Source organism: Helianthus annuus, chromosome 14 (assembly GCF_002127325.2).
Source record: "Helianthus annuus cultivar XRQ/B chromosome 14, HanXRQr2.0-SUNRISE, whole genome shotgun sequence".
Taxonomy (NCBI): Eukaryota; Viridiplantae; Streptophyta; class Magnoliopsida; order Asterales; family Asteraceae; genus Helianthus; species Helianthus annuus.
Window position 1 is genome coordinate 27,353,207 of NC_035446.2, and position 10,988 is coordinate 27,364,194.

Sequence of the window (10,988 nt, forward strand, 5' to 3'; positions counted from 1 at the left end):
AAGTCAAAGCAAAAGTCAAACTTTTGCGACATTCGGCTCCGAACCGGGTCAATATAGCAAATGGCCGAATCAAATGAGTTTAGACAAGTTTATATACTTAATATCATGTTTTATAAGTGTTCAAACAGGTTTCATATCATCTATATTACAGATTATGCAAGAATCGCAAAAATGGCTTTCTGTTGACTTTTTAAGTATACGTTTGACTCGACATTTGAACTAGTTAGAGTGGTGATCAGGGGGGACCCTTTTAGGGGTTTATTACCCATACCAATACCAACTTATAACTACTTTTGATTCGAGATATGATTGAGTCATTAAGGACTTATCTCGAAGTCAAACCGTAATTACGACGGTTTGATTTTTAGCTGTTTAACTAAGTAAAACTAAACCACAAAGGATTTAAACAACTTACAGAAGCTTGAGCACGAATTAGGATGATAGAATAAAGCTTGGAAGCTCCAGAGATGATCAAAAGAATGTGTTTTGAGGTGTGGTGAACTTATGCACACAATAGGCCTATTTATAGTGCAAAACTTGGCATGGGATCATCACAACTCAGCCTACCAAGCATCATGGATGTTCAGCAGGTGGCCCTGAGTGCTAGGAGGCAAGTAGAGGGCACCCATGCCTCATTTATTGCATTTTTGGTCGTTCACTAGCTCAAAAGCAAGTTAGTCCAAACTTTCTACATCTGGGCGGTACACGCGGCCCGCATGAAAGGATCATGTAACTTGTTCGCGGGTCGCCTGGGTTTATAAGACAGAACGCGTAGATGCAGAAGGCTCGCGGCCCGCATCAACTTGACCATATCTTTTACGCAGCCCGCGTTAGGTTAAATTTTCAAGATTTCTAAATCTTTTATAATCATTGCCTAAATCTTTGTAATTAATAACGAAATCTTTGGTAATTATTAACCTGACCTTTCGGGTTTGAAGGGGTAACTTTGCGATTTGTACCTCGATTATTTACAACTAAGGGCCTCGTGTTATTTACCCGCACTGTTAAGTCCCCTGTTAGTTTGTTAATTATCTGGAAAGCCTTAACTTTCATTGTTGACGCTTTTAACCCCTCTCATACGAATTTGATCATAACTTTCTTGTTTTAAAACGGAACTTCGCGGAATTTATATAGTACATTCTAGTGAGCGTATTTTACTGTTACAAGGCCTCGGGTACGTCAAAGGGTCACTCAGAGGTATAATTAAACATGTTGACACAGTTAACCCCCTGCAGCTTGTAATCTCTCACTTTCTTCCGCGTTTCGCTTCCGTACGATCCATGATTTATTCGTTTGAAGGTACGAGCATCGTTTAGGGTTACTATACAGTATACTTACCCTTGTTTGACATTTATAACCCTCGAATTTACATACTTTCAAGGTTTGTCAACATTAGTCCTTTATTAAATATTAAATGCCACGTGTAAACTCAAGACACGTGTCAATACATTATTGGACACAAAATTTCGAGGTGTTACACAAAGGCTGTCAATGACAACACTGTACTGTTCTACACTCGGTTTACATGAGTCTGATTCCATGAACGTGAGCAATTCAAGGGCCTTGCTAGTGTGACGGACTTTACATAGGCCATTAATAACGGTTCCATACATAACTTGATCAGGATCACAAAGTTTATCTCTAAGCAGTTTCTTGAACAAATCAACAGCTCCAAAGACCCTATCAACGAGAACAAGCCCATGAATGATAGTGCTGTATGTAGCCAAATCGGGTGGATGACTGATATGTACCAATCGGTTGATAGATAGATAATCCGTTGAGTGGATTAGGCTCAAAAGAAAATAGTAGGAAACAAGACTTGAGATGACTCTAATATTTTTCATTCATAATTACAAACTGAATTAATAAAACATGGACTAAATGGTTAAACCCCACTAACCCTATTACTTAGACACTTGCAAAAGTAAACAAACAAAACATGAACTATAATGGAAATCGTGGCTTGCATGAACATGGAGTAGTGGGCACATATCAATCCACCCCACTCGAACTCGACTTGTCCGCAAGTCGAAAATCAGGATACGACTTGGTGTAAACCACGGCGGACGCCACTCGACTCGTACTATAGCACTCGGAGTCATTTCCAATATCAAACGCCATGGTGGGCGCCACTCGTGTTTCTCGGCTTCACCTTTGTCAACTTCTTCCCTGCTTACAAGACCAAAGCAATTGGATGTGGTGACAAGATTGTTGTGTATTCATTTCCCATGTGAGGGTGAGGGACTGGTGCCTGGGAGATTTTGTAATTGAATTCAAGTGGCATTTTGCAGTTGAATCCATATTGAAGAATTTGTGGCTGAGAGTGAGGGAGGTTGGCCGTGACCTGGGAGATTTTGGTTGCAAAGGTGGTAATGAAAAAATGGGTTTGTAGGGGTTATGAGAACTGATGTCACTATTGGTTTGAATTGATAGGGGTAGTATGAGAGGTTGAATTTTTATAGGAACTGAAATAGGTGTAGAAGGTGAGATTAAGGGCAGTGGGCTCGAGACAAAAGCAAGAGAAGAAAGGGCTGATGTCGGTAAAGCCACAAGAGCCGGTGCAAAATACCAATTGATATGTACCAATCGGTTGATAGATAGATAATCCGTTGAGTGGATTAGGCTCAAAAGAAAATAGTAGGAAACAAGACTTGAGATGACTCTAATATTTTTCGTTCATAATTACAAACTTAATTAATAAAACATGAACTAAATGGTTAAACCCCACTAACCCTATTACTTAGACAATTGCAAAAGTAAACAAACAAAACATGAACTATAATGGAAATCGTGGCTTGCATGAACATGGAGTAGTGGGCACATATCAATGACCTTGCTTGAAAATGGTTGCTAGTAAGGCAAAACCGTAAGCGACTTGATTCAACCGGCAATGACAGTTAATAGAGATGTTGATTGCATAAAGATCAGTAGGAATACCCATCAACTTCATTTGCTTTAAAAGTATTAGGGCAGTGGAGTATTGCTTCTCCTTTACAATAACAGAAATCAACTGAGTAAATTGGATGATGGAAGGCGGAGATTGTCTTTGAAGCATTTCATCAAACAGTTGGAGGGCGTCATTCACCTTGGTGGGTCCTAAACCATTTTTGAGGGATGTAATTCTTTGATTGAAATGGGAGGTTAAAGGTGAAGCAGTAGAGTAACAACGAATCGAATTATTGTGCACTTCATCCTTAGTTTTAATTTCAAATCAGGCAAATATCTTAGTTTTAACGGTTTATTGAGTAATAAACTAATCCAGGTGTGCTTCTGTATGTAACTTCCGCCCATTGGCCATATCGAGCCCACATATATTTTTGATAGGAGTAGTTCATATTTGGAACAGGGGTGTGCAAAGTTGGTTAACCGTAGGTTCAGTTAATCAAAAAGTATTAAGCGTAACCATAACTGATCGTCGGTCAACCATAATCTGGATATAGATAATTAGCTGTTAATACAATAAATAAAAAACGGACAAATAAATAGAGACAAGAAAATAAGAGGGGATGATAAAAAAAATATAATAATTCTAATGTTTACTAAAATTTAACTTCTAACCACGAATAAATATTAAAAATCACAAAGTTTGGTTCGGTTAAATTCGGTTAATGAAGATGCCTTAACCGTAACCAAATGGTCGGTTAATCATATTCTCTTAACTATAACCATTCGCAGTGGCGGAGCTTGACCAAAAGTTCCGAGGGGGCGGAAAGTCATGGGACCCAATTTATGTATTGTATAAATATTTAGGCAAAATAATTGGGTGGGGGGGGGGGGGGGGGGGGGAAGACAATCCTATATAATATTAAAAATTTCGGATGAAAACTAGGAAATTTTACACTTGTAACCGAAACATTCGGGGGGGGGGGGGGGGCACCCCCCACTTTATACTAAGCTCCGCCCTTGACCATTCGGTTTGGGCGGTTTCGGTTAACGGTTCGGTTTTCGGTTGCTTTTTCTTATATTTACATGATGTAACTACTTTGTTCATTTCATCATTTCAAGTGGGTGGTTGCAATGTATCATGTACATTTGTATCACCCCATCTAGACGTGTCTTTAAGATCTACATTCAGTATAACTTCAATTTCTGCACACTGCCAAATATTATCCAGAATAATATGAGATTTTGAATAATAGTACAATGTCTACATACTTCCCTCCATTCATTTTGATAAAACTACAGGATACCAAGTTTTAAAAATCATGTTCTGTGCAACTTAGACCAGCAGAACCGAGATGTTAGATTAGGTACTCAGGCATCTTTTCTTTCTACACTTGTTAGCTTTAGAACAATTGTTCGCAAACGAGAATCTTTTCCTACATTTGGGATCCGGACTGGTAAATTTTCAAAAGTAGCATGATCAGGCATAAAACCTCGGTTTATCATCTCTTCAAGAAATATCTCAGCCTCTCCACACTCGTTTTTCTTCAGTAACCCTCGAACAATAATATTGTATGTGAAGCTATCAGGCAAACAACCACTCTCCTCCATCTTTCTAAGCAATTCTTTACATTTACCCAATAACCCTTCTTCGCAATATACACGCATCATCGCATTATATGTCCTAACATCCGGTTTTGATCCTTTCAATAAAAGTTCATCAAACAGATCCATAGCCAAGCTAGGGTTCCCACATTTGCTACAACCATCAATCAATATATTATACAACCTTACATCTTCCATCGATTCCTTGTTTCCCAACGACCGGAAGAGAGCCAATGCATCAGAACACTGATAGTTTTTGCACATTCCATGAAACAAGATACGATAGGTGCATATATTTGGAACCTGGCCCTTTACTTGCATCTTGTTAAAGAGTTCTCTAGCAGCTGCAGGATTCCCAGATTCAAACAAACCTTGTAACATGCTACTGTAAGTAACAACATTAGGAATCAAACCCTTGTCTTGGATTTCTTGAAAGAGACGCCAGGCCTTGTGGATTCTCTTCTTCTTACAGTATCCATCTATGAGCCTGCTATATGTGATGATGTCGGGCACAATATCCCTTTCCATCATGCGATCTATAACTTTCTCTGCTTCATCTATTTCACCACATAAACAATATCCATCAATTAGTGCATTATAAGTGATTACATCTGGATGTAGTCCTCTCCGTGCCATTGCTTGTACAGCAAGCTCTGCATCTTTTACAGATCCTTGCTTGCAAAAGGCATTTACCAAGATATTAAATGTATCCACTAAGGGAGATACTCCTTCCTTCTCCATATCTCTCAACATTTTTGCAGCTTCTGTCTCTCGGCCAAAGTTACATAGACCATGAATCAAAGAGTTGTAAGTGATAACGTCTGCAAGGACACCCTTTTCAGTCATATGCGTAGATAATTCTAATGCATCATCAACCATTCTATCTTTGCAGAGGCTATCAATGACTGTATTGTAATGGTGTACACAAGGTTTACAAGAGCCTGATTCCATGAACGTGAGCAATTCAAGGGCCTTGCTAGTGTGACCTACTTTACAGAGCCCATTAATAACGGTTCCATACATAACTTGATCAGGATCACAAAGTTTATCTCTAAGCAGTTTCTTGAACAACTCAACAGCTTCATAAACGCGATCAGCCAGAACAAGCCCATGAATGAGAGTAGCATAGGTGGCCAAATCGGGTGGATGACCTTGCTTGAAAATGGTTGCTAGTAAGGCAAAACCGTAAGCGACTTGATTCAACCGGCAAAGACAGTTAAGAGAGATGTTGATTGAGTAAAGATCAGTAGGAATACCCATCAACTTAATTTGTTTGTAGAGTGAAAGGGCAGTGGAATATTGCTTCATCTTTACAATATGAGTGATGAGCTGATTAAATTGGATGATGTTCGGTGGAGGTTGTCTTTGGAGCATTTCATCAAACAGTTGGAGGGCATCATCGAGCTTCGCGGCTCCAGAAGCATTTTTGAGAGACAAAAGTCTTTGGTTGAACTGATAAGTTGAAGTAGAGTAATAAAGATGGTGAATTCTGGGGTACTTCATCCGGCAAGCAAGCAATCGTAGTATCAATGATAATGAAAGAGGAGAATAACATCCAGTTTCTTTCTGACAGAATACATCAACTTCTCAAAAATATTACGAGCAGCAATAAATTTTATGCAAAAAGGTTGAGGAAAAAAAAGTTAAAACATACCCAAGTATTTAAGGTTTTTTTTTTTTTTTAATAAAAAAAAGTCTAGCACGCAAGTTATAATTAGAGGAAAATAAAACTAAATGAGTTATATGCGTATATGTTAAAGAGGTTGCTCTCGTGATACGGTTGGAACTAGGGATGAGTATACCGGTATTGAATCATACCAGGTATATTCGTTATCGGTACTGGATCCTATTTTTTTCCCGTTTTTTGGTACTGGTATTTACGGGTAAAACACCGGTACCAGTATCGAACCGGTATATTCGGTACCGGTACCGCTACCAATTTTCCCCGTATTTCGGTAAAGGTATCGAACGGGTACCGTGCTCATCCCTAGAACACGCACATCGATAATCAGGTAACATGTTTTTTTTAATGAAAAAACACTATAGCAATACCATACTAAAATTAAAAAGAATAAAGTGCTCATTTTTACTGTGTAATTTAAAAAATATATATATTAACGTATGAAAAGATTATGCTTTAAAAAAATCGTAGAAGTAATTGGTTTTGAAGTCAACAATATAGTTTCAATGATTGTTCAAACATATTCTAATAGTTGTAATTACTAAAACTTCTAAAATTGTATTAACTTATATTTTTGTTCTCTTTATATGTATTATAATATAGTTATAGTTAATGTTTGCTTTACATTTTTTCTAAGGGTGCCTAGGGCGCCTCCTAGATGGGATAGCGGGTTCCACAACAACACCGTCGCAACTTTTTCAAGATAGGATTATTGGTTTATTTTCGGGTTTGTAAACCGTGCTAGATGGATGGTGGGTTTTAACATGGCATGTATTACATGGCTAGATGTCACAATATTATTAGATGATGAATTTAAATGGATAATGGGTTCAAGTGGATTGATGGCCCCTCCCCTTAATGTTATTTAGGTTAAAGTGGGTTTAAATGAAATAACATCTTTATATTAGTTGGATTTATTGGTTCAAATGAGTTACTAGAAAGATGTCCGTTATAGCTAATTATGTATAATATGTCTATTTGATTTTATCATATATATGTAACACACAGTGGCGGATCTTGCCCGTTGAACGTGTCAGGGCCGAAAGACACGGGCACTAAAAAAACCCGGGCAAGCCCGGGCCAAACATAGTATATATAAAAAATTTCAATCGAAATGCGGAAAATTAACACTACGACCGAAAAACTTGCCCGGGCCGTGGCCCTGCCACAACCCTTCTAAGAACCGCCCCTGGTAACACGGGTTGTATCTTTAGAACCTCATGTTTTACACGTGTTGCATAAATATAATTTTATATAATAAGCAATATAGTTTTATATCTTTAAAATACCTCGTGTATTGCACGAGTTAATATATATAATGTAATCAATTAACACATACAGTCATTAAGCTAGTGGAGAGTTTAAATGAGAAGAAATTACAAATTAAGAATAAAAAGAATAAAGGATACAAAGGTAATTTAAAGAAATCATTTAATGAGTCTATTATTTATTTTTGCTATTCAAATTAATGAACTCTAATCCATTTAATGAGTTTATCTTATAAAATAGTTATGCACCTTACACAATAAAAATAATCTTGCACATGATCTTACATATTTAACGTTTCCTACACTATTAAAAACTATGTTTTGGTGTAGGGTACAGAATGTGTAGGACTTCAACACTTTTATGTAATTTTGCGACTCATAATAAAATATGTGTACGACATAACACCTTTAAGTAATTTTGTCACTCCTAATAAAATTAGTGTAGGATCCAACACATTAATGGTGGTGAAGGAGAAAATTATGGTGGCATTAGTGAGACTTTTGTAACTCTTCAAAATATTTATTAATATTCTATATCAAATTGTCTATACTACCCTTAGTAATTAAAGCATTAATTAAAAGTGGATAAAAATAATATCTTAATTCTCAACCATTGATCAAAAAAATATATGGTCTAGATTAATTTATTTTTCTTCTTTCAAGAACATTCTTCTCAAATGAACCTCCCCCCATTAAGCTATGTATTTAAATGATGAATTTGATATACTATTTATTTATTAAAATGGGTAAATTACACTTTTCGTCCTTTATGTTTGTAGCGGGTTGCAATGGATGACCTTTAACTTTAATAATTACAGTCACAGTCCTTTATTTGCAAAACCTGTTACACCTTAGATCCTTTGACCCTAACCTGGTTAAAACTTTAAGTTAAATGGGGTCATATGCCACCCATGTGAGGACAAAACAGTCATTTAAAACAACAAAAAACTGTCAAAAATATAAACCTAAATGTGTTATGTGGAAGCCCCGTTTAATCGATTTTTAATCTGGAAGCTATGAACAAGGAGAACGATATTCACAAGATTTCTTTTTGGGTTAATGGATTTAAACACCCTCAACTATTGTCATTTGGTCGTTGGCACTCTCAACTTTAACTTTGGCTCACACCACTCCCAACTTAACACATTGTTTGTCATGGCACCCCCTCGTTAAATAAACACTAACCTGGTTAGGAAAATTAGCCTATGTGTCATTTTAATCTGATATGACATGTACGACGTGGCCACTTTTTGATGAAGTGGCTTGTTTCAGATGAGGTGTCATACTGACGTGGCTCATCTCTCTCTACATCTCTCCCCCACCTCCCTCTCTCCACCAACTTCCACCAAAAACCCCCTACCACCATTTACACCAGCCGCCATTTACCTTCACGATTTACCACCACCCACTAACGCCTTACCTGCCACCATCCTCCCACCACCGCCCCACCTGCGAGTCTGCAACAACCCACCACCCACCTTTATCTACCCGATTGCTATTAAGCACCAGCCGCCATTTACTATTTATCACAATTGTTATTAAGCAACAGCCGCCATTTACCCGATTGCTATTAAGCACCAGCCGCCATTTACCTTCCGATGAATCATGGAGTCATAATTAAGAAGAGAGGACTATAAATAGTCAATGAATTTAAAGTCAATCTTCATCTTGTTCTTCGGTTTTCTGGTCATCAAGTTTTCCGGCAAGTTTTTTATAATGAGTCATGTTTATTCCGGTCATCTATATTTCTGGCGATTTCTTAGACGGTGTTTTTGGTTCTACTCGTGAAGCTTTCTTATTTTGTTGTTCTTGGGTATTCCGGTTGTCTTCTCCGGCGAGTCTAGTTGCAGGTTTTCCGCTCATCAAGTTTTCCGATGATGGAGCAGTCCTAATTAACTTTCACTCTTCCGGCGAAGCCTATTCATGGTTTAATCTTTCGGGGTCTTTTTTCTGGCGAGATGACTTGCAGGTTTTCTGGCAAGAGAGTATTCCGGTGACAAGTGACGACCACAGCATGTATTCACTGTTCCGTTAAAGAAATACACGGCAAAAGAGTATTCCGGTGACAAGTGACGACCACAACATGTATTCCGGTGACAAGTGACGACCACAGCATGGTGGCAAAGCCTATTCACTGTTCCCTTAAAGAAATACACATCAGCAAGTATATATGAATCATTGCAACTGACACGTCATACATGCCACATCAGATTAAAATGACACGTAGGCTAATTTTCCTAACCAGGTTAGTGTTTATTTAACGAGGGGATGCTATGACAAACAATTTGTTAAGTTGGGAGTGGTGTGAGCCAAAGTCAAAGTTGAGAGTGCCAACGGCTAAATGGCAACAGTTGAAGGTGTTTAAATCCATTAACCCTTTCTTTTTTAATTCAAGCTTACACTTCTAGCTCTATTTTTATCTGTGAATGTGCTTACACTTCTAGCTTTTTTCACAAACTCCTATTTTTAATCAATTCAAACCCAACAAAGTTCCTTTGGAATTTGGGCTTTCTGCATCTTATTAGGGCTGCAAACACAACCATGTTTGTCTCTTGAAAGATCAATTTAGCAATTGTTTTAAAGAATGGAACTTTAAAATACCCTTTTTGTGTTTCTGTCACTCTCTCTCTCTCTTTAGGGTGTTTCTTGTCTTTGATCATTGTTCTTTGTTGGGTTTTCTAGGCTTGTGTGCTTTCTTGACTAAACACCGTGTCACAACCCGATATTTCCACATATTACCGGTGGTCCCGGTGGGGAGTATCGTGACGTAGTTGATATCATCATATACCAATTAACACAATTATAGCACAGCAGAAGGCTTGGTAGATTAATTACCATTACAATCCATAATTTCAGAGAGTTCGAAATAAAAGAATATACAGATTGATTGTAATAGAGATCCACAGGCGGATCATAAAAAAATACATAAAACAAAGTTTAAACAGACTTCAGGCATCTAAGGATTTACAAGATCCTCTTAATTGACACCAAGTAACTCCAGCCTAGTTTTGAGAGGTACCTGTCACTTAGTCTTTGGAAAATACGTCAGTTTTCACTGGTAAATACAATTAACCGACTCGTTTGAAAAGAGTTTATGAAAATTGGTTTAGGTGCACATGGCACAAACTCATTTATAACTTGGGACAATCTTTATTAAAATCTTGTATAGAGATTTACATGTTTGTCATACAATTGGGGCCGGTTTGGAAGCCGGTCATGATTAACCGACTCACCACTTATAAAACCCACAAAGGAGTTATTCCCAACATGTGGGTTATTTAAATTTTAGCATTTTGCATCTGTCAGGTGTATGCCTACACCCCGTGCATAGGTCGTGGCCATTTATAATTTAAATGAGCCGAGGATATCCAGGACACGGTCGTTAACCCCCCAATGTTTATGTTATCAAACAAAACCGATTAAAACGGGTTATGCGAATTTATTTATATCAAAATCCGACTAAATAATTCCATAGCCGACCAAGCAGTAATAATTTACCGTATCCCAAGCCCTTATAGGGAAAATAAGTTAAAAGTATTTACCTGAGCTAG

The 10,988-nt window shown here is 37.6% G+C and overlaps 1 protein-coding gene across 1 annotated transcript; it reads right to left on the reverse strand.

Annotated features, from left to right (window-relative positions):
* Positions 1-4,106: 4,106 nt before the first annotated feature.
* LOC110908547 (pentatricopeptide repeat-containing protein At1g62930, chloroplastic) lies at positions 4,107-6,147 on the reverse strand. Its single transcript, XM_022153495.2, has one exon. It carries the CDS (start codon positions 5,989-5,991, stop codon positions 4,255-4,257), a length of 1,737 nt encoding a protein of 578 aa, XP_022009187.1. The 5' UTR covers positions 5,992-6,147; the 3' UTR covers positions 4,107-4,254.
* Between the last annotated feature and the right edge of the window lie 4,841 nt (positions 6,148-10,988).